Genomic DNA, 26,270 nt, shown 5'->3' on the forward strand with positions numbered 1-26,270 from the left:
GGGTGTCCCTCTGGGGGACACCGGGGTTGTCCAGGGGTCTGCAAGCTGCCGCTCATCCCCCTCTGTGTTTAACTCGGTGTTTTTCTCTCTTGGCTGCCACGCAGGGCACGGAGATGGCACCAAGCGCGCTGCAGACAAAATGAAGTTCTCTGCAATGGCACCAGCGGGATTATGAGAGCTTTGTCAATATTTGCCCAGGATGGAGGTGAAACTGAACCGAGTGAGGCTAAGAAACAATGTCAGATATTGGATTGTAAAGTGCAGTTGATAGCCCACAGTGGCAGCTATTGAGGTATTACCAGCTGCTAAGCTGAAAAGCCTTTTTTTTTTTTTTTTTTTTTCCCTTTTCCTCCCTTCCTTTGTATTTTAACTTCAGGTAAATTGATCGCGAATTACACATTGTACAGCCACAGAGCTGGCTGGTACAGAAAACTGGCAACCTATAATAGGCTCAGCAGGGCGAGCTAATCCGCACGCTGGTTTCATGCTAATGAAGGGAAAAGCAGCAGCCGGGGCTGCTGGGGCGCAACCCTGCCCGCTCTGCCCTCCCAGCCCAACGGGAAGAAGGCAGAGGAGCCACAGAAGCAGCACGTGAGAGTCCCAGGCCTGAATTTAAACATTGCCATCCTAAAATTGAGCTTGGGTGGTGGAAAACTTGCTTAAAGCTCTGCCACGGTTGTTCTGCACAGCCTGAAACCATGACCTCAGCGGTGCTCGTTGTCTGTGCTCGTGGGATAGGGCTCACCGTGGCGCTCCATCAGGGCTGGGTGGCTGTGGCATGACACGGATGAAATTTCCATTCAGATATCCACAAAAAAATAAAACAAAGGTGGTGCATCCTTCCACTGGGCTGTCCAGGGGCGGCAGACTCCCCACGACGTCCCGCAGCAGACGTGCTGCACACACCCACGAGCTTGGGGGCACCTTTGGGTCCCCCTTCCCCTCCCCGCCTGGGTGGTGCTGCCATGGGACCCACCCAAAAGTGCAGGGTCTGCCCCTCTGCTGAGTCCTGGCCCAGCAACGTGAGCCCAAGGGGCTGCTGAGCCCCACAAGCCTTCCCCAAGCTGAACTGCAACCTGGCTGGATCCTGGCATCAGCATCTGTCCATCCATCCATCCGTCCGTCCGTCTGTCCATCCGTCCATCCCCAACCCCTCACCCTGCCCACGAGGGGGGCAGGAGCCAGCCCCACACCCCCGCAGGCTGTCCCTGCCGACCTGGGACCCCTCCGCTCCCCGTGCCAGGAGAACCCCGGGGGACCTCAGAGAACTCGAGGCCATCGCCACACCGGGTTCCCAGCCACCAGCTGGGTGCCACGCACCGTTTCTATGCAAAATTGTGACAATTATCCCAAACATTTTTGTAAACAATTAGCGAAAAAATTAATGCGGAAGTCATTTAATTATCGTACCAAACCCAGCGTTCGTTAAAAGGCAGTGACAGATGGCTCTGCCACCCTGTCCCCCCCTCAGACACCTCCTGGGGCTGCAGGACACGTGTCCCAGTGTCCCATCGCAGGGCTTTAGCACCTGCTCTGTGCCTGCAGGCAGCAGACAAAGGGTGAAAAAATCCCACCAGGGTGACACGGGACACCCGCTGAGCTCCCGTGTCCTGCACGGTGTCACCCAGGCTCATTAGGGTTGGGCACAGCGCTCCAAGAAATGGCCCACACCACGGCCACGGCCCCGCAAGCAGCAGTAACGTGTCCGTAAGAAGCCATATGGCAAATTTCCACTTTGTAATCTTCCCGCAGAGGGGAAGGGGAGGAAGGACCAAGCTTCCTGGACAAGCCAGCGCCGTGGGCACAGGAGGAGCACGGCCAGCCGGGGGCCAGCACGGAGCCACGGGCAGCCCACGGGTGGTGGCTGCGGTCCCCAAGAGGGGGCTCCTGTGCTGGTTTCCCCAGCGATGAGGCAGAAACAATTCGCTGGCATCGGCCACATCAATCGTGCTGACAAGCCTGATCCCACCCCCGCCATCAACCACCCACTGAGGCTCTCCAGAACAGCAAGAAAGAGGGCTCAGGGCAGGACCCCGGCAAAATCCAGGGCCAGAAAGCCTCTTAATCCATAACTGGTGCTGGAGGTGGTGTGTACTTAATGAGGAAGAAAATGCGTATTTCATTTACGGTGACCCAGGCCTCCTCGTTCAGATCTTTTCGGAAGAACGAGGCAAATGTCACCTCTGGAAGCAAAACAAACACGGTCCTGGGAAGTGCAGGGCAGGAGCATGGCCGGGGTGCCCTGGGTCTGGGTGCAGGGCTGTGCTTGCAGCGAGGGGAGCAGCTTTATCGGGGCGGGGGGATGCAGGCAGTAAGTGTAGAGAGACAATCCTCTGGTGGGACACTTCTTGGGAGCGCCCAAGGGCTGGATGAGAGCCTCACTGGGGCTGCTGATCCTTGCATATTGCCACGGTCACGGTGCCCAGCGCTGGTTTTGCACCTACTGTGCTGGGAGGAGATGGAAACCCATCACGGCACTGCCCGCTGCTGGCCGTCCCCAGGAGCCCCCCGTGGCCACGCTGCGTCCCCCCAGAACACGCCAGGGGACACAGGGCCCCACCGCCACCACTTCCCCACAGGGCTGCATCTGAGGAGGTGCAAAACTGGGCTCCACAACACCCAGAGTGCCCCAGGAAAACGCTCCTGGAGAGGCAGGTGACACCTCCATGGGACGCAGGTGACACCTCCACGCTCACTGGCTGCTCTGCCAGGTGCCTCCAGTGTCCCCAAGCCACCCCCGGGCAGCGGTGCTGTCCCCACCACCCACCAGGACGTGGGAGCCACGATGCCCAAGCTCCCCTCATGCAGCCCCAGTGGTTTCCCAGGCCTGATGTCAGCCTTGGAGGGAGATGAAAACGAAAAGCAAAGGAAGAAAAAATGGTGGTTTGTTTTGTTTGTTTGTTTGTGAAGAGTTGGCAGCCAGCAAGACCCTCCTTGCACTCGCTGTGCTTAAAACCCCACTCCCTAACTCAGAGGAATTTCACACAGCTCAGGAGAGGGGGAGAGGCCGGGAGGTGCTCCTGGACCCGTCCCCGCAGCCCCAGGGTGCCCTCAGCTCCCAGCGCTGTGCAGGGAGGTGCAGGTGGAGCTGCTGCACAGCTGCCTGGCCCGAGATGCAGCTTTGCCTCCAAGCGTTCAAGCCCGATATTGCACTGGGAGGCAGCCAGAGCTGCTCCTCCTGCGTAACCGTGCTGCTGAGCTGTTTCTGTGGGCACTGCAGGAGGCTGAGCAGGGTGCGGGATGTGTGTGCACCCCTGGGTGCGTGCAGGCTGCTCCTTTTCGAGAGCATCAACCTGCCTGAGAAGTTTCGTGGTGCTTTGTACCTGTTGGTGGCACCTGGACTCCTGAGAGAGGTGTATTTATCTCTCCATCTAGGCGTCTCTCTTGCTTCCCATACCCTTTTTAAATCACAAGTCTGTAAACTTCTGGAGCGCGTTTCTAAATTGGAACAAAACGCCCCGAGGTGGAAGGGAGCCCATGGAGCACGGAGCCCAACTGCTGGCTCTGCACAGCACCACCCTAAAATCAGACCCACGGGACAGCTGATGAGGGCTGCTCGTGGCCACAGCTCTGGGACAAGGCATGGAAAGACCTCAGGGGGCTCCCAGCACACAGGTGAGACAAGTGGAAACCTCCGGTGAGGTCCCAAAACGTGGCCTCAAAGCCCTGCTCACTGCCAGCTCCGGGCTGGGACAGAGCCAAAAAGCCCAAAGGGAGGGGCGGGGAGGCTGCTGGGAGCCACGGGGAGGCATCGCTCTGAGTTAATGGCCCTTTGTGTTTGAAAATTAAATCAGGAGAGCTCCTTTATATGCCACAGGGCTGAGAGTAAGCTGAACGCAAGCAGGATTTAGAGCAAGGAGAGCTTTCCAGATGAACAGAGTGCAATTCTGTCATAAGAACCAAAATAATGATAAAAATAACTAGCAGGGGAGAAAGGGAGCCGTGAGCACAGCATACAAATGTCAAACTCCAGCTCCTCTGAGCAGAGCCATAATAAAAGGGTTTAACCTATTACATCGATTAGCAGAATTACACCTCTTCACTGAGAACAAACCCAATCCCACAGACGGGCTAATTTCATGAACATGCTGCCTTCGGAGCCTTCAAACAGGCTGATGGCTTTTAATGTGAGGGCTGAGACTTAAATACACGCCTGCGAGGGGAGCAGGGGGAGTCGCAGGCGGTGATGGCAGCTCTGGGGATGGAGGGACGTGGCCATGGCACTGCCCCTGTCCCCAGCACCCCAGGGAGTCAGGGCCAAGGGGCTCTGCCCGCGCTGGGGGTGACCTTCAGGCAGGGGAGCGATGCGGGCCCGGCTGGGACAGCCCCTCAGCACCTGCCTTCCTTGTGGTTCTCCAACCTGGAAAAGCCCCCGAGGGCCCAGACGCCCCCTGCTTCACTGCTGTGGGCAGACACCAGCAGGAGGCACCCAGGGTTGGGAAAAAGCCCAGAAAAACATCCTGGCGGGCAGCAAACACACCCTGCTCCCTGCTGCCCCCCCTTTTCCCTACCTGCTCAACCCCAGCCTCTTCTCCCTCAGTGGCTGCCAGCTGGCCGGGCAGACAGGGGGCTGAATGCTTTTTCTGGAGAAGCAGCACCTTCCCCTCCCAAGTCCTCAGTGCTCCAAGCACCAAGCAGTAAATTGTGTTTTGCAGTGAGCATGTTGCCCCCCCGCTTCCCCCCCAGGACACACGGGGGGGCTCCTGCTGGGCCTGGAGCTGTGCAGCGGGGCCACCGCTCCTCCTGGGGCTCTTCATTGCCCTCAGCAGGAAAGCTCCATGAAGGGCTTCCCAAGAGCTCCTTACTAGCGTGAATTAACAGCTTATAACCCATCCATTAAGCAACTGGCAAGTCCTTTGCCCCAGCAGTGCCTGATGGAGCCCTCCTTCCCTCCTCCTGTTTAACATTGCACTGGAAGTTATCACAGCTAAACGGCTGCACCTTACGGTATTCCCAGAAAGAGTGGCTGCTGGAGACGAGGCCAGGAAAGGCACAAAGAAAAGCCCTCTATACATCTAGAAAGGCAAAGAGCCAATGAGACTGAAGCCTAATTTTATTCCCAAAAAGCAGCGTTGGGCTGAGCAATGGATTCTCGTTGCTCCTGGGAGGGAACAGTGCCATCTGCTGTGCCGACACGAGCGCTCTCCGGTCCTGGGGCAGGACAAGTGCTGAGGTTTACAGGCAGCTGCTGGAAGCAGAGCCCTCGCAGCCACTCCCTGGTGCAGCTTCTGCAAGGGCTCTTTGTGCTGCTCACCCTGCTCTGAAGGGAGGCAGCAGATACTTGGTGTGCTCAACTCCTGAGCCTTGAAGCAGCCACGATGCAGCGATTTTTTCCCCAACTCCCCTAACCCAAACACACAGCATAAATGCAAAACACTTTCCTGCCACGCCTGGTGGAAGCACTGCACATCCCCAGGGTCAAAGTATGACTGCAAAGCCCCAGTTTCTCTACCTGCATAGCAGAGCTAACAGCCACCCCGCTGCAGAAGGTCGAGAGCACCATAAGGGCAAAGCTGTGAGGAGGTCCACCAGCCTGGACTACATTTGTGCCCTACTTTAAATACAACAGTATCCAAGACACAGGCAACAAAGCTTGAAGGACTTCTCTGTTGGAAAAAAAAAAAAAAAAAAAAAAAAAACAGGGTTAACCAAAATCTGAAAATATCCAGATCCCAGTTTTCTGCTTGCCTCCTTTAACAATTAACAGCGTGGAAAAGAGGAAAATACCGATGCAGCTGCAAACTGAGGTGCCCAAGGAGGGCAAGTTAATTGAGCGTAGTTTGCTGTCAGGAGACAGACTGCCTCTCCTGGGAAGGGAGAAACTCTGGGCACTGGGTGCAAAGCTGCAGAAAGCCTGCTCACCACCGAGAGCTGCTGCCTCCTGTGCTGCATCTCGGTGTTCTTTACAGCTACGTTTTGCCCACAGAATGAGCCTAAGCAAGGCAGAAAAGTTTTACTCTAAGAATTTTTGCTATTCCCTGATATTATGCACAATATCAAGGAATCCAGTGATATCAAAGCAGAAAGAGAGTGATCAATCCTCATACATGCTAATAAAATGTAGGATTAAGAAACCACCCTATCATTTCTCAGAAAAAAAAGTTAAAAGAAACAAGATTGTCCCAGCCATTTGGCTAAATGTAAACAGGAATCTTGATGCTTTTTATTGCATTTTCTTGCTGTGCAAACCAGGCTCTTCCTTGAGTTGAAGCAATTGGCTAAATGAACAGGAAAGAAAACATGACCCAGGAAACAGCTGGGTTGCCAGGTGGTGCCTCTGTCACTCACAGGTTCTGAGCTTCTGCATCAGCAACCTTAAAAGCATTAAGTGCTATGGGACTGCTTTTTCCTCTCCCAGCTAAACCTGAACATTTCTGCTAAGACACTTCACTGCACTTGAGATTGTCAGTCATAACTCCTATACAATACCAGAGCTTTAAAACGCATTTTGTTTGCACACTGTACAATGGGAGTTATTTCTATGACAAAAAAATACAAAGCCAAGGCTCTCAGCCGTCCTTAAACCTGTTGATTCCAGTATTAACCCAGCTTTCATTTCTCCTTAGTGTGGACTTTGACACCGTGCCCCAGAAGATTATTAGAGTAAGAGCTCTGAGTCCTCTGGCAATTTTGCTCAGCTAAAACTCTAGTTTTATACAACTAAGCTACAGTTACACAACCAACGTTCAACTAACTTTAAAGAGTAGATGTCACTCGTGTAGGAAGAGGCCAAATGGCACTTACGTAATGGACTCGGGTAACTTCAACATCATAAGGAACTGATGGCAGTAGTCACAGATGAAAATTAATCAAGATATTTAATACAGTGCAATCCATAGTAGTTTCTTAATTAAAATAATTGTGTGCATGTATCTGAATGGGTTATTATCACAGAAAAAGCAATAAACATCATAGTGCTATGTAGAAAAATGTACAACTGAAATTTAAATCTTCCCAACTTCCAAGATGCATTTGTCAACTGCAAATCATTATCACCAATTAAAATGGGAATAGTGACTACGCTGCTGCGGTGACGAACACAAGGCTAGCCACACATCAGTAAAGGGATATAAACATAACTTGCAAAGAACTAAAAACCTAAAGCATTCCTGCACCTAAACACAATAAGAAGCCGATGGTGGCTTACGACTTTTCCGTTTTAAAATGCCTTACAAGACTTCTAAACACACTTAAACTGACTTAAAATTACAGAGTGTTTTTCAGCTTATGTCAATTTAATATGGCCCAAACTTTTGAAGATGAAGATCCAGCAGTGGCATTAGCACAGTCCAAAAGCCGAATGTTTGATTTTGCGAATACCTTTTTACAGAAATTCAACCGTACAAACCGCAGGCAATTCCTCCTGCTCCTCCTTCTTTCCTCTGTGCAGACCTCACTATGCAGAAAACAGCAATGCAGTTCCCACTGCTTCAGGTTAAAATTAAAGGTAAAGACATTTTGCTTATGCTTTCTCCTCAACACAACATATTTGCACCCAGAATAGGTAATCAAAGTCTTTTTCCAGCCATTTACTGCTGTGGTTACTGCTCGCCTGCCCCTGCCCAAGCTACCAGCTGTTTCATGTCTTCATCCTCTTCTTCCTCTCTCTTCTTGGCTGCAAAATATTAAAAGAAAACCAGTAAGTTAAGAAAGGAAATCTTGACAGAACCCTACAGCGTTCCCATTTGTTGGGGGAGAGAAGACCTAACCAATAAACGAAGCACCAAATGCCAGGTGAGGGGAAAAAAAGTACACAAGACCTTTTCAATTGAAGGTACCTTCTGAAAAGCTACTGTGGGCTAAATTTTCTGATGTTGCCCCTTTAATATGAAAAAAACATAGGAAGAATGCAAACATACATGAAGGTCAGGATGCGTACACCAGTGGCACCTATTGTTTTCCATAATCACCACGCCACAAAGGAGCAGACCCTGAGCCCTCAGTTTCTGAGCCCCTCCCAGAAGGATTTAGTTTCTTACAGAAACTTATCTCCTATCTCCAGTATCACAGTCTCCCAAACAAAAATAAATTCCCTTACTCCATCCGTAAATCCTCAAAGCCCAACAGAACACAGAGGTACTGTGTTTTGGTCTAGCTAAGACTGGAATTGAGAGACTTCCAACTCTTGTGTCAGAAGAGTCCAACTCTTGGGCTGAAGCTACCTAGCACTGGCTCTGTGCTACTCCCCTCCTCGTGCCATGAGCACCAGGACTTGGTTGGGTGCAGCTACTAGGAAGCACGATGCTATCATGTCTGGTCCTTTCAAGGGACCAAACCATGCCGTTTCTTACAATGTAACATGATAAATCTGGTTTCTGCAATGAAAACAATCCACTTAGCAAAACATTTTAACCAAGAAAGAGCTGCAATAACTTTGGAAAACACCCAAAAAAGGGTTTTTCTTTTTTTCCAAAAAAGGTGTTTCAGCTTCAAAATCACTCTGCTTCAACAGGGAAAAAAAAAAAGTGTCAAATAATTAATACTTAGAATGGCTTACATAAAGGTTTCATTAAGATGATGCAAGAGGGAACTGAGTCAGCTTTAAGTCAAACTCAAAACCTATTCCTTGTAAAGATTTGGAATTTGTTTTTCTAAATTAAGATCTTCCGGTCTCTGCTAAACAAAAACAGCTTCTGCCTGGATTGTTTCAGACACCCATTTAGTTGGCAGACAACAACAAAACTCAAATTCAGACTGATTAAGTCAAAATCCAGACAGCTCCTGAAAACTGGAAAAGCAGGAAAGCTCACAGTTGTTTTCCATCCACTGAAAAGAAGGAAAGAGTCACCTCTGCTGCAGAAGACACACTAAGCATGCCCCTGAGCTGGTAGGAAAAGCAGTCCCTTTGGAAGTCTGGGCCATGGTGACCAAAAATACTTTTGACCCCAGTCTGTATTAAGTCAATTTTAAGTGAAAAACGATGAATGAAAACAAAAGCACACAAAATGAAGCAAACAACAACAGGAAAAAGTCCACCCAGCACCACCCCCAGAATCCCAGGTTTTCCAAAATGCTGGACTCGAAGGCAGCTTTAAGTAAGAGGGGACTAGTATGTCATTCAGAGTAGTGAGATTCGAATTTCCACGAAAAATCAGCTTAACCAATCCTGTAAGACACTGTTGCACACTCAGATTTTTCCAAGAAAAACATTCCTAATTTTTATGATTTATTATTTTAAGTGGTATGCCTACGTAAGTGTCACATTATGCTGTATAGCTGCTGCAACATGTACAATTATAATGCCCCTGACTAGTCAGCAGTCATTACTAGCTAATATAATGCAGAAGGTCTATTTAGTCGGTATGTTTTAATGTCCATATCCAACCAACACTAAGAAAACAAACCTCATCAAAACAGCTATGAAATAAAAAGGTAATGCCCACATTTATGTAAACGTTTCCTGCTGCTGTTGGATCTGAATTTGGATTGTCTCAGGCTCCAGATAGTTTGATGGAATTCACTCCTTTCTCATCAACACTTACCAACAATTTTACCTAGCAAAACAGAACCAGGAAAAAAGTACAAAATCGATTACACTGAAACAAAACAGACAAAGCACGCAAGGAGCAAACTTGATAGCGTGCCATCTGAAGCAGACCTTGTTGTTTGGCATTGTCTGCTGCTTCCCAAGTCTTTAATTAGCCTGGAAAGCAGCAAGATAATTACAGGTACACTGACAACTAGTTGGGAATATTTTTTTTTGTCCTCCGTCTTTTTGGACCTTTTTTCCCCTCCTAAGTAAGCACACAAAATAAGCTGTAGTCTCTGCAGCTCTACTTGTAATGCCTTATGGCAGATTTAGCAAACTGGGTAGTAAAGCTTCACATCCCATTAATGCATGTCAAAGGTTTTCCCACTCAACTGTAAGTCACGAGGTATCACTTCTAGTTTACAGAAAAATGATTAGGGCAGATTTAACAGCAGCTTTGAACTGTGTAAATACTAACACTTCTTGACCATTCTTCACATTACATCACCACACTCATTTTTGCTAGATGTACATGTTCTAAAACTGTCACGACCACAAGTCCAGTACAGTCTGGCTTGAATATGTGCAAATGTCAGACAGAGGAGGCAACCATGGACTCCAAATAGGAGACTGAGGATATACAAGTGAGTTCCTCCTAAAAGCCAGAAAAATTAGAATAACGTTTAAAAAAATAAATAGCAGCAAGGAAGCATGGTTCAGTGTGGATATCTGAACCAGCCTGGGACTAATTCTAAGAGCTAATTTGCTTTCAATTCCTTTCCTTTTATATCCACGGTCTGTTTGTCAATATTACTTCCCTGCTGGATCAGCAGTGACTGGTAGAAGGTTCCCACTGGCTTCCTTCTTCCACAACTTGACTCTACCCTGAGCATCATCCAGGCTGTAGATAAACTGGAAGTGCTAGAATAGATAACAACTGTTCCTGTGATAGTTATTAATTCCCATAGTTATTGTGAAAGGCAGGTTAGCTCCTTGAAGGAATGTTACCAGATGTGATTTTGAACTCATGAAGCTGTTTCAAGCAATGTGTCTGTGCTGCCTGTAGCTCAGATTCTTAAATCAGAGGAGCTAGAATTTAAGTGAGCGTGCGTTACAAAAACCCAGGATGTTTCCGGTCCGTAAATACCTGGCTTTGATGGTATTGCTATTGAGGGCACGTTTGGTAGTGGTACTGTCTCGGGACCACTTATTTCCAGCAAGTTTTTGTCTAGTTCTTCTTGTTCTAGTTCCTCTAGTTCTGCCATAAGTTCATCCTAGTTTTATAAAGGAGAGAAAAAAAAAGAAATTTTTAGATCATATTTATTATCAAGCAGATTTAGCTGGTCATGTTATCACAGAAAATAGCTTAATTGCACAGGATCAGAGCAATCTGAGGACTCTGAATCTTTGTGTGAATTCCTGTATTGTTCTCTTCTAGACTGAAGATGGTGGGGAAAGCAGTGAAAAAAGAAGATAGTGCAAGCCTAAATGTTATCAGATCGAGTCATCCAGATCATTCTCAGCATAAAATCAGGTACACAACTGCTGTATGTACTGGCAGAAACAGCAAGTCATATGTTCCAGGAGAGATTTTATGTCCCAGTACTATAACTAGATACACGCAGCATGCAGATATTAAACGATTTCATTTAAACAGAGGAAAATTCAAAGCATACCTCATCAAAATCTTCCCCAAATCCTACTGGCTTTGAGATGGCTGTTGAAATCTCATCTGCCAGCTCTTGCTGTTCTGCAATGTCTTGCATTAACTCATCTACTTTATCAATATCCCTGTAAAAAAAAGGAAAGAATAAGCAAATCAGGCACTTTCCCAATCAGCACTTACGACCGTATTTCCTGTTTTCTATAATAATGCCACACCATGGTGACATTTCACAAGGTTCTTTCTCAAAAAATATTTTGCATGCAAGTCTAAGTTCTATCTTCCTACACCTCACACCCTGATCTCAAAACAAAGTTATTCATTTTTTTTCTACTTTTCCCAAGAAGCTTAGCTCACAGCAATTATATACAGAGACCTTGTATGAAGAGGTTTTGGTTTGTATTTTGACATTAATAATAATTTGCTCTGTTCCCTAATCCAGCATTATTATATTACATCTAAAATATCTGCTTTTGGAACAAGTACAACATTCCCATAACGTAGTTTACCTTTAATTACTGCTACATACACAAACTCCAAAGAAACTGCTACAAACGCAAACTGCAAAGAAAGAAGTTTAACTCTCCCCCCTTGAGACTTAAAATTCTTGCTGTTGTGAGGTGGATCTGCAGTGTACACCCCCCCCATTTGCTTTAAACTACACTGATGCTAGCCTTCTGGTGCACAAAGTACATTTGCCATTACCAGCTTTGCGTCATATGACGTGGTACCAAACTGAGAAAGTGTTGGTCGATACACAAATATACCTAATATTTTAGTTTTATTTAAGTTATAACCTTTTAAAAAAGATTTTGCTACACTCACTGTACTGTTCGTTATGAAAAACTTGGTATTTAGCAGCTCAAGCAAACACCAAACTAAAGATTGCTACAGGCAGAAAAAGAGGGGAGTAACTTACATGTTGTCGTGAGCAGCTTTCATAGCTTTAGCAGCAAGCCCCATATTCTTAAGCACTTCTGTGTTCGTGTTGGCATTTTCAAGGGCTTCCCTCTGAAATTCAATTGTGGATAACGTGCCATCAATCTGCGCAAGCTGCTTCTCATACCTTTTCTTACGCTTCAGGGCCTGAAGAGCAGCTAATCAACAGAAGGGAAAAAAAAAGTAGGATTTGTGAGATTTGTGCCCCAGACAGCCCCTCACGTTCTGTAAAAAAAGTGGTATGAGGTACAGAGCAATGTCTAACATCTTCTATTGTTTGTTTTATATTTACCTCCTTCAAAAACATTGCTCAAACGTGGCCAAACGTGAGCTGCCCATCCATCCCCTGCCTCCAGAAGGACACGAGCCAAGCAGTGACTCGAGGGCTCAGCATGGCCCCGCCAGCCGTAACAGACCACAAGGCAGAAGCCACGTTAGAGCAAACAGCAGGCTTCACCCTGCGAGCTGCTCTGCTTGGGAACACCTCTGCTCGCTCAGCAGAGCACGGCACAGCTGCAGGCGCAGCAACCATCGCACGAGGTTATGCTGCTGCTGCCCCTGCCGGCCAGCTGAACTCCTGTGCAGCTGCAGGGAGAAGCAGCGTGTTTGTAGGTAGAGTAGTCCCAAATAAAACTGTGCATGGACTGGTCCAGCTCCTCCTGCAGCACTCAGCTCCTCCCAGGCAGGGCAGGCACCCTGGCAGGCAGCAGCAGCCTGGTGCCCGCTCGATCCGAGGACACGGTGACAAGAAGTCAGATTTACACGTGGCCTCACCTGGACTTGGTTAAAAGTCTGGTAGGGGTTGTGTGGAGGCAAAACCTACCGAGCACTGTTGCTGATGGACCAAGTACAACACAACGAGAGACGACAACTTCCCTCCGAGGCACTGCTGCTCCCCTGAGAGCAGATTTCTTGCTCGCGGTGTCACGGACTTGGTTGTACAATACACGTCCACCCACTTTAAAAACGCAGCTTGGACACACACCGCTGTCATGACAGCCTTCCTCTCCGTTTCTGAACTTACAACACTATTTCAAACCTTTGCCTGTCCCTGTTACAATTCCCTAGCAGATATTTTGGAGAGCTGGGGGACTAAAGAGGAAGAAATCCTGGCAGCTTCCCTTATCTCCTCTACTAGAGCCACGATAACTTTGTGACACGCTGAGTAAATTCCTGCAACAGAAGCAGAATAGCTTGTTTCCTCGGAGCAGATTAAGCCAGCAGACACCTCTTGTATTGTCAGATGCCATCTTGAGAAGCTTGACAGCCCTTCAAGATAACACCCTAGCACCCAGCAGCTCTACATAGACCCCCAGCTCTGCAACTGGCTACGAATACACTCGTTTTGATCCTTTTCAAATTACCCCAGCATCCTGGAGGAATAAAGAAGTCCTTTGGGCAGCTGCAGCTTCAGCTGCCAAGCACACTTGGAGAGCACCAGAGGCTGCCTTCGCAGACGTGATCACAAGGACAAACGAACGTCACCTCGGTTGTTCCAGCACAGGCCATTCCAGTGGCTGCCACCCCAACAATCAGCAAATCCCCCCCCAACGAGTGTTGGTGGCAGCAGCTGCAGTTTCCACGTGGCAGAAGCAGGGCAGGAAGGGGTCTCTGCGAAGGCATTTGTTGGGACACGACACAGACTCACCTGGAACGTCCCAGCTTTGTGCCAGGCACAAAGCACAGAGCAGCGCGTTACTGGCACTTTCAGTCTGGTTCATGCTGCACTAATTGCTTAATTAAGGATATACAAAGTTATCTTAGGAAGATAAAACTGTTAATAGGCTGTGCTTATACACTGACAGATGCCGGGAAAGCGTCAGATAGCAAAAAAACATTTTTTCAGTGAAGCCTTTGTGCATTAAGGAGAATTATAGGCAAAACCAGGGGGTTTATAACCATTACACAAACCCAAGCACTGTGATTTACGTACAGTTCCTCCCCTGTAGCTTTCCCTGAGAACAGCCACGGTTTATCTACACTTCCTGCTTACGCACTAAGCAAGCCCTGAGACACCAAACACCACGAGCATCATGGTGACAGAGCACGTGGTCGGGGTGTATCAGGGGTTGTGCAATCCTACCCCTCCCTCCGTCCCCAGCACGCCAGCTCAGCGAACCAGAACTGCACTGCCTGGCCTTCGCTGCCTTCCTTCCGTCTGTCCTTCCTTTCCCACGTTAGCAGGGGAGAAATTAAGAGAGATCAAGGCTCCTGCTTTTGCAGAAACAAGCTACGTACTCCTCCAACCTGCAGGGCTGAGCCCATGGGTCTGGGCTGCAGCCCCACCGCCACCAGGCTCGGCGTGCCCCCACTGCTCACCCCCAGCACCAAGCCCAGCCGGGGCCACGAGGTTTCTGTGCCCCCCCCTCTGCATCGAGGACCCCTCAGGACCCACCTTCCCCTGTCCTGGATGCTCACCCAGACCTACCAGAAGACGAAGCTGCAGAAATCCCTCCGTGCTGCAGCCAGCTGCAGGGCTGAGGAGCAATACAGCAACACGCAGCCCTAGCAGGAGCGGCAGGGCCACACGCACAGCTTCGTGTCCGGGCAGCTGGGGGCCGACACTGAGCACAGCCCAACGAGCACCCAGTGATGAAGGAGTTTCTGCAACAATGAAAACCTCACACAACAGACTGCAATTTCTTGCAGCTAATGGCACCACAGAACAAGGTATTTAGTGCCTCAGATGAGAGGGTCACAACTTTCTGCGATTTATTTTCATCCACGTTCCCTTGCTTAACTACCCCCACATATTGGGTTTATAAGTAGAAGATTTTATTAAGCTGAAAAAAAAAACCACCAAGTTCAGTTCGGTCACCCACATCACTTTCACCCTCCAACTCCGGGCAATTTGAGTCCCACACACAGCCCAGCAGCAAAAGGACACGTGCCTCTGGGGTCTTCTTTCTGCAAACAGTGCTGACCCCGTGCTCCCCACGTCCCTGTCCACAGCTCAGCCAGGACCACAGGCAGACCCTGCAGGCCACTACCTGATCATTTCTGCCATCTAACAACAAGCAGTATCAGTACAAATGCATCTACTTTCAAGTGAAATACTTAAAAGCGTGTTTTTTGTTGTTTTTTTTCCAAGCTTGTTACGATTGTTACGATAAGTTGGTTTTCCACCTCCCTCCTAGGACTGATTTCTTAATTTTCAGGTGTCTCTGAGGCTATAAATTGTCCACGTTGCTGTTAACTTCACAGAGCAGTGGTATCGGATGGAAGCGTACAGCTCAGGGGATGATTCTGGTTAGATCTGTAACTACTTTATCTCCGCTCTCCTATTTAAGTGTCAATTTCGGAGGACTGATGAGCAGCTCTGCTGCTTTTATCCCGCAGAACAGCCCTCACCACCTGCACAAATACCTACGGAAACCTTGTGCTACCAGAACTACACATTTTTATTACATTTTCAATGAAGTCAAAGCTATAAATACTTCCTCTGAAAGGAACTGCATTGAATCTTTCTCCACAACATCCATTTTCAGAACCTGAAATCCATCCGAAGACGAGCCAGTTGGCTTCAGAACGCCCTGCAGCACGACGGCGTCTCACACAGATGCAAGGCACGGACGCGCCTTTGCAGTCGAGATGTAACACAGCCCAGCTCTGCTCCTCACGAAGAGGCAGCCATGAAAGAGGAGACCTCAGGACCTGCACCTCTCATTATGCCTTTACTATTTCCAAGACAGCAATTAAATCGGCAGGCAACGCAATTCAATACCCAGCTGTAATTGCTGCGGAACTGCCTCAGCAGGACCTGCAACCAGCTATTAAACCCAAACCATTTATTCCCTGACCCAGCCAGACGTGCCTCGCTTGCGACCCAGAACCTGTTGCTAGCACCCTGGCAGCAGGTTTCTCTAGAAGGAGCTCGTCACACGCGGAAAACGTAGATCATTTCCTGGAATAAAAAGCTGTATGAGACTGCAAAATCATCAAACCAGCATCCCAGAGCAGCTTCTGTGAAGCGCCTGAGATTCAGACACTCCAAGCAAACAGGATTAATGCTTTGCTCATCGGGACTTTCACCAAACCGTGGGCGATGTGTTTCTTACGAGAGAATCTGCGTTTGTGCAGGACGAAGCACAGACAGGCTGTGATCCCAACCCATCGGCAATGAGTTATTCAGCAGTGGGTCTGCGCTGGATCACGCGGTGTGGCTGGGATGCAGAAAGCAGCCCCATGCTGCCGGGCCCTGCACTGAGCCCTCACCAGCTCCTCGGCACAGGACACGCAGTGAAGGAAAGCGGGCACGGGAAAGGGAAACACGGTGTCTGCTCAGAAAGCAGCGAGCGGGCTGTAGCATCAGCCTGACAGCCTTCCCTCATCACGTTCCGCAGAAGTTGTTAGATAACGCCAGGTATTTCTCCTCCCAAAAAGCAGGAAGGCTTCGGATTGGGGTTAACTTGCTCTTGAATTAGCCTATTTCTATATAAAAACAGCAGCACCACTTCAAAGCACTGGCTGCTTTAGGAGGGGATCTTTTGGCTTGCCTTTTTTTCCCCCTCTCCTTTCTTTTTAGCTCAAGTCTCTCGCGGGAATCGCAAAAGGACAGCGATTGCTGACCCATCAGAACAAAGTGACAGATGACCAACTCAACCTGCTGAACAGCGTTGGATTCGATGCAAGCAGCATGGTGGTAGGCTTAGAATTCACTATTTAAAAATAAAAATCCTAAGATCAATGCTTATCTTCGCTTAATAAATCAAAGCAAACCCCATGATAGCAAAAACATTTGATGGATACACACAAAGTTAGTTTTCACAAGACAACAGCAAGAGCCCGCTAGCACTAACGCAGGATTTTAGGCAAACTTCACAACCCCCAGCCTGAAGGGGGACAGTGGGTGCTCTGCCTCCTAACCCCAAGGTGCAGGAGGGTATCCAGACACTTTACATACCCTCCAAAACCTAACAGCGGGGTAACAAAACTTATTTGAATTTTAGTAAATTTATCATCACTTTCCATAGGCAAGTACCCACTGGAGAAAAACCAGAAATGTATATTATTATAATTAAATTGGAAGGTAATACATTTACAGCCAGCTGGGTGACTCCTGTTACCCATGAAGAGCTGGTGAGCAAGCTCAAAGGGATCTTTTCCATATGGCAGTTTGACATATTCCTCGCCTTTATTACCAGGACATTGGACCCAATTTGCACTGATAAAGATGTAAACGGGCAGAGCTCTGGGTGAAAACTGCTTTCAATTTCCTGCACGGAAAAACACGTGCACAAGCAAATTTGAAGAAAATTTCACAGCCTCCTTAGGAAGTCAAACTTTTTGACATATAAAAACGTGTTCCTTCTTTCCTTTTTAGTCTTCAGTTGCTGAACTGCAAAATATTAGTTATTTTTTGCGCTTTTTTTTTATTACTTTTAAGTTTCCTACCTACTTGAATTTCTGTCGTAGCCCCCCCCAACAGGCCAGCAGCAGCTTTATGCTTACTGTTCGACCACAGCGAGCAAAAAGAAGGCACAACAGCAGTCAGCACTCCAGCACAGCTGATAAGCAGGAACTCATGTTATGGTTTTCAGCCACTCCTCTGTGCGATAAATGAACATTCACGAGTGAAAAGGGCAGAGTCGTTTTGCCAGACTATCCTCCTCTGTCCGGGCTTACAAGTCTGAAACAGCAAAACAGTTCACCCAAATAATTTCACTTTGTTCTCAAAAAAAATGCTATCTGGAAGAATTTTATGTAATTTTTAAGACATTTCAACCTGTAAGTAAACAATTATTAACAGAGCCATTGTAAGCCTAAGATCTCCCTCATAATATTTACAATAGTTTGGGAATGAAATAAGAAAAAGGGTCAGAGCGATCAGAAGTTAGCAGGATAATAAAAACACATTTTTTGCTAAGTAATACTGCATTCAGAGAGAAGAAACTGGCTCAGAACATCAGTAAGTCCATCAAAAATCAACAGCCCTGCTGCAAGTAAGTCCTGCTTGTACACTTGCAGGACAAGCAGCGTTGATGGGGTACTTACACCTACAGCAATCCTACTGAAAAAATGCTTTTAAATATCCCTAGTAGCAAAATACAGACTGGTTTATACAGAAACAAGAACTCAGGACTCCTTTTTCCAAATACTTGGAGCTCCAGGCTCTGCTGGCAACAACACGTCTCAGCTTGAGGAGAGCAGGAGGACCGGGTGCTTCAAGGAGCACTGAGAACGGTGGCAAAAAACACTGGGGAGTTTCACTGAGCTCCAAACCAGGCTCCTACAGAGCTCCGGGCGTTGTGAACCCAGGGAATTTGTCCTGACTGATGGCTCACAAGGTGCACGCTCCCTGCCTGCCCACCTCCCGCCTGTAACTGGAAGGAATGGCACAGCGATCTGGTAGCGTTACACCAGACACCTGAAACAGAAGCAGAGGAAGATGGGTTAATAGCTCTGATTGCTGCAGCTGGGGCGGGGGTGATCTCACATCCAATTTTTTCAGTTCTCTCTGGCAAGAAGAAATGGCAGAATCAGAGATAGCAGCAGAAAAAATCGCCAGCCATATTCAGACACAACAAAAAAGTTCCATAGGAGCCTCAAAAAATCATGTATACTGTGCCTGCCGTGCCAAAATACTGGGAGAGAAGAGCAGAGAGGCTTCCCAAAGGGGTCTCCCGGCCCCTCTCACAAAGCCCAGGCACCAGAGGTGATGGACTCACGGCACGGCACATTGTACCGTCAGCCCGTCTCTAATTCACCCGGCAGAAGCAGCCTCATTATTTTTGCTGCTGCTGAAAACGTGGTTCCATCTTCCTGCTGCTTGCCTAGGCAGAAAATATAATCATCAACAACATCCTCGCTGCCCTTGAAATGGGATAAGCAAGAGGCACCACAAAGCGTAACACAAATTGCTGCCTGGCTTGCAGCGGCTTCCCCTCTGACAGTGCCTGTTAATCTCCCACTCTGCTGAGAATTAGCGAGCAGCTCACGGAGTCTCACTAAAATCCCGCGAAGATCTACCTTAAAGCAATCAGAAAACACCCTCCAATGCTACAAGCAGACAGAAGGCTCGATGTAAACCCAGTAATGATAAATCCCACCACGCTTCCCAAAATTCCTTCGCAGCTCTGAGCTCAGCCTTGAATAAGTGACCTAGCTCCGAGGCCTGCTAGCCCAGAAGAGCTGAAGCACGCTCGTAGGGGCTCAGCCCCAGCAGAAAAGCCCCAGGCAGCACCTTGCCACAAGCAACCCGCAGCACGTCCCGAGGAAGGTGAGAGCAGCCGGGGCTCGCACCATGCAGCAGCTGGCAACTCTCACTTCTCTGCTCAGGGACCAGAGGTCAGATTTTTTCAGAGCACTTCTAAAACCTTCTGGGCTGTTTCCAAAGCCCCCGGTCCTGTTACAGCAGCTAGAGAGCACCCTTGTCCTTCACTCTTCTGCCTGGGCTTTTTTTTTGGCGCAGGTACCGGTGCTGGAAATACCTCCTGCCCTTCAGCTGCTCCAGCAGAGCCTCGTGCCCGTCCTGCACGCTGGTGCCACCTCTCCAGCTGCGAAGGAACACGAAGCCTCCCAGGGACACTAACAGCACACCAGCTCGGACGAGGGACTGCGGAGGAAGCGAGCAGGGCCAGGAAGCAGCACCTAAGCCTGTTCCTAACTGGTGGCCCATGAATCACCTGCCTACATTCGGCACAAAACGTCGGAGGTCAGAGAAGAGAGTTTTGGTTTTAAGCATCACGGTGTGGAAGCGGATGGGAGAAAGAGGCACTGAAGCATGGTTAAAAATAAATTCACATCAACTCCAAGGCTCACACAGGGCAAAGCAGCCGCATTTCTTGCCCAGGGAAGATCACTTACCGAGATCTGTGATGTCCAGAGGATACACGCAGGCCTACAAGTCCCTTTATGCTGAATGCTTGAAGCCATCACCACACATTTCCCCCACTACCAGGCCCCAATGCCTCTAGCAGAGCTCCCAGAAAGCAGCCACCAGGGCTGGCAGCAGCCTCCTGTGCCCCTCCTCGAGAGGTGGTGGTGGTTTTGCCCGGGAAGAGACCGGGGCTCTGTCTTTTTCCTCCATTTATCTTTCTGTGTCTGTCTACAAAGCATCTATTTGTTCCCGAACCCTCTCCTCAAAGGACGGCAATGTTTCCTAGCTCAAAGATTAAGAAGCAACTGATTAAAACTACTCGAGGAAAGCATCTCAACCCAGGCAGAGTAAAAGAAGGCTCGTGCTCTCTCTGAATTCAAACCAAGAAGATTACAACCTCCTCTCGAAGAAAGCAGTGCAAGGGACTGAACTAAACACCACGGATTCACGGTTTAAAAACGTAGAAATACACAAGGGGGGGATGAGCAAGAAGAAAGCACCCCTGCACACCAGCACCACAAGCTCTGCTCCGTGCAGTACCCAGCAGAGCGGTGCCAACCAACTGCCCTGCCCCAGCAGCACCCGCAGCACGCCGGGACCGGCCCCGTGGCTCCGCACCCCACAGCTGGGGTGGGAGGAGCTGTACTGGAAGCCTATCACACCTCCTCGCCACCCTTCCTTATACCAGCGAGCCAGAAATAGCCGTTTTTATGAGCACAGAAAGCGTGCTTCCGAAGGTCACAACCCATGATCGCAAGGGGATTTACCACCGAGGCGGTGACTCGGGCACTCGGGCTGAAAATCGCCGAACGAGGCTCGTGGGGCCGGAGCTGGCGAGACGAGGAACTTCCTCCTGGGCACAGCCTTCTGCGGGAAGCGAGGTTAAAGGTCCAGGATCACAGAAACCCTTTGAAGCTGATTTCTTTGCTCCCTGAACACCACGACAGCAATCCTCTGGTCAATAATCCTCACTGAGATGATCGAGGCGAGCCGTCCTGGACACTTCTGTCTTTTTCCCTGTGGCCGCTGGGGTAAATCGCCCTCTCACCCTTTCCAAGTGCCCCCTAACATTGCTCGCTGTTAGAAACCTGCACCCTACTTCACATCAGTTTGATATTTATACGCACTCAGAGACATTTTTCAGAATTCAACAAATGTTGAAGGGTTTTGGATGAAAAAAGCGTGCTTGTTAAGGGCTCTTTGGGATCCTTACACACTGCAAATGCTCCTTGTGGGTTTTCTTCTTTATTTTGTGACTGCTGAAGGACGCCCAGCTAAAGAGAATCCCATGAAACAACTGTCTTCCTCTGAGTCTCCTTGCCAGAAACGCGTTGGAGAGGTTCAGCTGTACAAGAACAGAAACAGCTCCTCTTAAACATCTCAACACGCTCTTCTTTGACAGGAATTAAGAATCCCTAAGTTTAAGCAACAGTTTTTAGACCAAGACGCAAAATTCAGGAGATCCTACCTTTAAGTGGCTCATTTGGAGACTTGTTCTTCCTGGGGAATGAAGTTACTGGCTGGGAATCTGTCACCCTTTTTCCAGCTCTGTGTAGCTCCCACTGCAGTGTCGCCAAGCTGAAGAATTTCACTGAGGCTGTCACAATATTTAGTACTTCCCTCAACATCTCGTCTGGGGAAGTTTCGCTATTTTGAGAGCTGAAAATTTTAACTTCTTTCATGAATTTTCCAATTCCAACACCGATGATGGGAAGGGGAAAAAGCTGGGGAAACCCCAAAATTACAAAGCAAATCCAGCTGTGCCCGTGCCCTTCCCAGCAGCAGTCACCTATTTCAGCACCCCGGTACCATCAGGAAGCTCTGCGTTGCCCTGGCCTCCTCACCCGGGCCCAGCCCAGCCACCAGCAGAACCTCCCCGGGGCCATCAGGTGTCCGAGGGCACAGCCGGGCTCTCCCCATGTCCAATGTGAGCATTTTTAGCATCCTCCAACTGCGCCCTGTCCGTCCCAGGCACTTTGTGCCATAAGTTCTGCTTCGCTGGACACCCAGCTGTAAATCCAGAGAGCACTGAAGTGCCCGCGCTGCTCCAGCTTTTAGTTTTGCAAAATGATGCGTTTTTGGGTGTCACGAGTAAATGGGGATGTTTGGCTTTACACCCCGCTCCCGGCAGACATGCAGAGCCTCGCTGCCTGCAGGCCAGGCCACGTCCTCCCCGCTCACACCGCACAAGGGGCACAAAGCACCCCAGAGCAACAGGGAGGGCAGCGCTCACAGCTCCAGGTTTTTTTTCCAGAGCAGGTAAGGATTTCACTGGGGAGAGCACAAATCCATCCAAATCCTGGCAGCAGCCTTCCAGCCAGCAGCATACAGCCCGCTGTGCTACTGCAGCTCCGAACCCAGCCCAGGAGCCCTTCAGCAGGCTGTACGAGCTAGAGCTGAGCTTACCCAGGTCCTGGAATCCAGCACATGACACACCGCGATAGAAAAAGCCATAAAAAAGCACTAAAAGCAAGGCAGTGGCTGCCAGCACACCAGGCTTCCCCTCTGACACGGAAGAGAGGAAGGCTGGACTGCAGCACGGCGTCACCACATCGCAGCTGGCAGAGCCGCAGGTTTGGGGGGAGCTTTGTGCAGCTTTTTCCACAGGTGTTTTGAATCCTCCCGTCCCTCCCCAGTTCTACACCGCAGCAACCGGGCTCCAGAAGGCTGCTCTGTAGGCACAGGACAGGACGGCACACTGCAAGCTCCCCCTTGCTTTGGAACAGCTCCTTAAAAGCAGAGCAATTAGCACCATTCTCCCACACCAGGCGCTTCAGGAGAGCGGCAGGGCTCAGCCAGCAGCGCTATCCCCGCTCTCGCACTGAAGCTGTGCTCTCCAGTTCAGCACCTGGAGATGACAGCCGACCTGCCCGCCTGCCTGCAGCAGCTCCAGGGGCTGCTGAAAGGTGACGGGGGGCATAAAGCCTCGACTTTCAGCTTCAGCTCCCGCCCAGCTTTCTTGTTTGGCTTTCTTTTTTTGGCGTGAGGCGGACAACAGGAGTGCTCTCTGCCCAGGAAAAGCCTGAATTACACAGCTGGTATTTAGCTGTGGTTTTGCATCCATTTTGTACTTGGTCATCTGCGCCGAAAAAAAACAGCACTGTGTTTATTTACAGAGCAGGAGGAGCTGACTAGCTGGCAGGAATCAGAGTTGGTAGAAAATCCATGAAGCGTCAGCCTCCTCCTAACACCTGAATGTATCTACTGCACATCAGCGTGGTGTCAGCTTCTCCTTCTTTCCAGGACTGGGGACCTCGTGTTCGCTGACAAAAGGTAAAACCCAGCGGCAGGCTGGCACGGGACTGCACTGATTTACTCTGGATCCAATCCCTGGTGGGCTGCTCCTAACAGCAGCACCCGGCAGGGCACCAGGGCTCTCCCCCTGCTGTCAACTTCCCACTGAGACAACTTCACCTCCAGGTTTCCATCAGAAAAGGCAGGGCACTTACAGAGACAGCAACACAAAACAGGCACAACCCAGGTCCTTCCAGCAGGCAGAACACTCACTTGCACCTTTTCATCCTGTTCTAAGGATGACAACCTTCTCCTTGGCAGTTTTCCACCCCGAGGACAACAAATGGTAACCGCAGGAAGGCTGGAGCTGCTGCTCTCCCCACCACACACCGAAAACAGCACCGACGCCTTCGCAGCCGCCCGACCTTGCAGATTGTTGCCTGCCCCCTCCCCAGGAGCTACTTGGGTGCTGTGGAGCAGTAAGAAGGAATTGGTAGAGCAAAACAAATAAGAAAAAAAACTGCTGCCTGTTAACATCCCAACACTCAAGTCCCCCTTCCGAAGGCACAGTGGTCGTAAAACTGCCACAGCGCGCAGCCAGGAAAGACCATTAAAAAAAAAAAAAAAAAACTTCCTAGCACAAGTTGAAAGCCTCCCGTACCAAGAAGCGACGCGGCCTAGGGACACGCTGAGGACATTTATACCAGCTGGTTACTCGCTGTAACTTCAGAATTTGACGAGAAGCTGCCTGGTTGCACAGCCCAGACACCCTCCATGCAGATGATGAAAAACACACACACACAAAACACGTCCGTAACTTCATAAAAGCCCTGCGTGTGCCTGGGGCAGGCGTTGTAAGAAGTTTCTGTGCTTCCCTCTGGCTCCAGGGGTGCCGAAGGAGCTGCTGAGCGAGCCTTCAGAAACCGTGTGTGCTTGGCAGCCAAACAAGGGCTCGGTGTGCCAGCTGCACAGCGCGGCTCCTGCCGTGACGCCGAGGGGGCAGGACGTGCATCCTTCCCTCAGGAACATCGCTCCGCGTTCCCCAGGGCACCTCCATCCCCCCGTGAAGCTCCCTGCCCACTGCTGCAGATGTGCAGATTCCCCTGCCTGCTTTCCACAGCAGCCCCTGCTAACAACAGCGAGACCTCCCGGCCGTGCATCTTGGCAGAGAGCGGGGACAGATAAACACCCCCAGAGGGAAATCCAGGAGTCTCGAAGAGGTAAAAAAGCTGGAAGGATTTTTAGAGGTGGGTCTTTTAAAAGTTCAGATCCAATAAAGAGCCAATCCTTAAAAACCATCACTAATAAGTTAGCTTTTTTTTGGAGTTGCTTAAAACGTCTCCATTACATAAAAACATTCCCATTAAAAGCAGACTTTCCTAAATAAAACCAATTTGTTTTTATTTTTCCCCTAAGTTACAAATTTGAGTGACTTTGCACCAGTCACAATTTCCGGATTATAAAACAGCCTGAAGTCAGACAGAGACAAATCCACACAGCCACGTGACAAAAAGAAACACGCACACAGAATTTGTCCCAGCTCAGCTGATGAGTGACACCCCGAACTCTGCAGAAACAAACGGCGTGTCCCGAGGAGAACTCACTTCCCAGCAAGCCAGCAGAAACCCACGGGCTCTCCCAGCAGCCCAGCATTAACACTGGCCTCTTGGCTCCGGAGAGGAGAAAAAAATAAAAGTTTCCTTGGTGGGGGAGAGGGGGGGGGTTGGCTTTCCACCAGAAAACCATCCTCAGCCCTTCTCGTTTTCACAGCTCCTTAATTACTCCTCGGGATCCTGTTCTGCTTGGAGACCTCAATTAGCCTGACCCAGAATCCTGCAGCTCGGGCAGGTTCTTCTTCCTCCTGCGCCTCCAAGGAAAGGCAATGCCTCCGCTGCCCACAGAGAGGCGTGGGGAGAGGCCTCAGAGCCCAGAACCCACGGGTTTGGGTGGGAAGGGACCTCAGAGCCCACCCAGAGCCACCCCCTGCCCCCAGCCCAAGCTGCCCCCAGCCCCTCCCAGCCTGGCCTTGGGCACCCCCAGGGATGGGGCACCCCCAGCTCCTGGGGCAGCCTGGGCAGGGCCTCGCCGCCCTGGGAATGAAGAATTTCCTCCTTCCACCCGACCTGAGCCTGCCCTCTGCCAGTTTAACGCCATCCCCGGCCTGCCCCAGGCCGCAGCAGGCAAAGAAGAGGCGCAGGTAACCGGGCCCGGCGGCAGGGCTCACACAAACACCGCCTGCCCCCCCCCCGTCCCCTCACCGCGCTTGTTCTTGGTGCCGTGCTTGCGGGCGGCCGCCAGCTCCTGCTCGATCTTCTTCTCCAGGAACTCCTGCTTCTTGCTCAGCATCTCCTCGGTGTCGCGGAGCCGCTGGATGGCCTCCTGCGGGGACGGGCCCTTCCCGCCGCCCTTGCCGCCGGCCCCCACCCCGAATATCTTCTCCAGGAACCCCGACATGGCTGCGGCGGCTCGGGACGGCTCCGGCCGCGCTCGGCGCTCGCCTCAGCCTCAGCCTCGGCCTCCTCCTCCTCCTGCTGCTGCTGCCGCCGCCGCCGCCGCCGCCCGGGCCGCTCCGGTCGCCGCCCCGCCTCAGCGCCCGCCCCCCTCCCGACGCATACAACTCCCAGCGTGCCCCGCGGCGCAGCGCCGCACCGCCGAGCGGCGGCCGCGCGAAGGGCACGCTGGGAAATGGAGTCCCGGCAGGGGCGGGGCCGGGCGCGGGGCACGCCGGGGAGGAGCGGGCTGCCGGGAGGAACCGGGAAGCGGCCCCCAGAGGGCCGGGTGACGTCAGCGGGGCGTTGCCATGGCGGCAGCGGCCTGAGGCAGGGCCCGGCCCGGGGAGGTCCCGCAGGGGGCTGGGCTCGGTGTTAATAATTATCGAGATACAGACAGCGATACAGGCGTGTATCGGCACTGCTCGTATCGGTACTGGCGGTTCTGGCCGTGGGGCGTCGCTTCAGCAAACGCCAAGGGCGCCCCGTGACCCAGCAAGCGCTGGGCAGGGCAGGAGCCCACCCACGGGGGGGAGAGACTCCCAAAATCACCCAGTCCAACCTCTGAGCTAACACTGACCTGCCCTCCACTGAACCGTATCACCAAGCACTACACCGAAACGCCTGTTACAGCCCCCCAGGGATGGCGACTCCACC

At 50.5% G+C, this 26,270-nt stretch overlaps 1 protein-coding gene across 1 annotated transcript; it reads right to left on the minus strand.

The window, feature by feature from the left end:
• Positions 1–6,799: 6,799 nt before the first annotated feature.
• Positions 6,800–25,694, minus strand: CHMP4B (charged multivesicular body protein 4B). Its single transcript, XM_084296572.1, has 5 exons — positions 25,383–25,694; positions 12,052–12,229; positions 11,146–11,260; positions 10,617–10,743; positions 6,800–7,615 (listed from the first exon to the last, which is right to left on the minus strand). The coding sequence occupies exons 1-5, from the start codon at positions 25,576–25,578 to the stop codon at positions 7,542–7,544; spliced, it is 690 nt and encodes a 229-aa protein (XP_084152698.1). The 5' UTR covers positions 25,579–25,694; the 3' UTR covers positions 6,800–7,541.
• Between the last annotated feature and the right edge of the window lie 576 nt (positions 25,695–26,270).

This window comes from Netta rufina, assembly GCF_964035555.1.
Source record: "Netta rufina genome assembly, chromosome: 16".
NCBI classification, from domain to species: domain Eukaryota; kingdom Metazoa; phylum Chordata; class Aves; order Anseriformes; family Anatidae; genus Netta; species Netta rufina.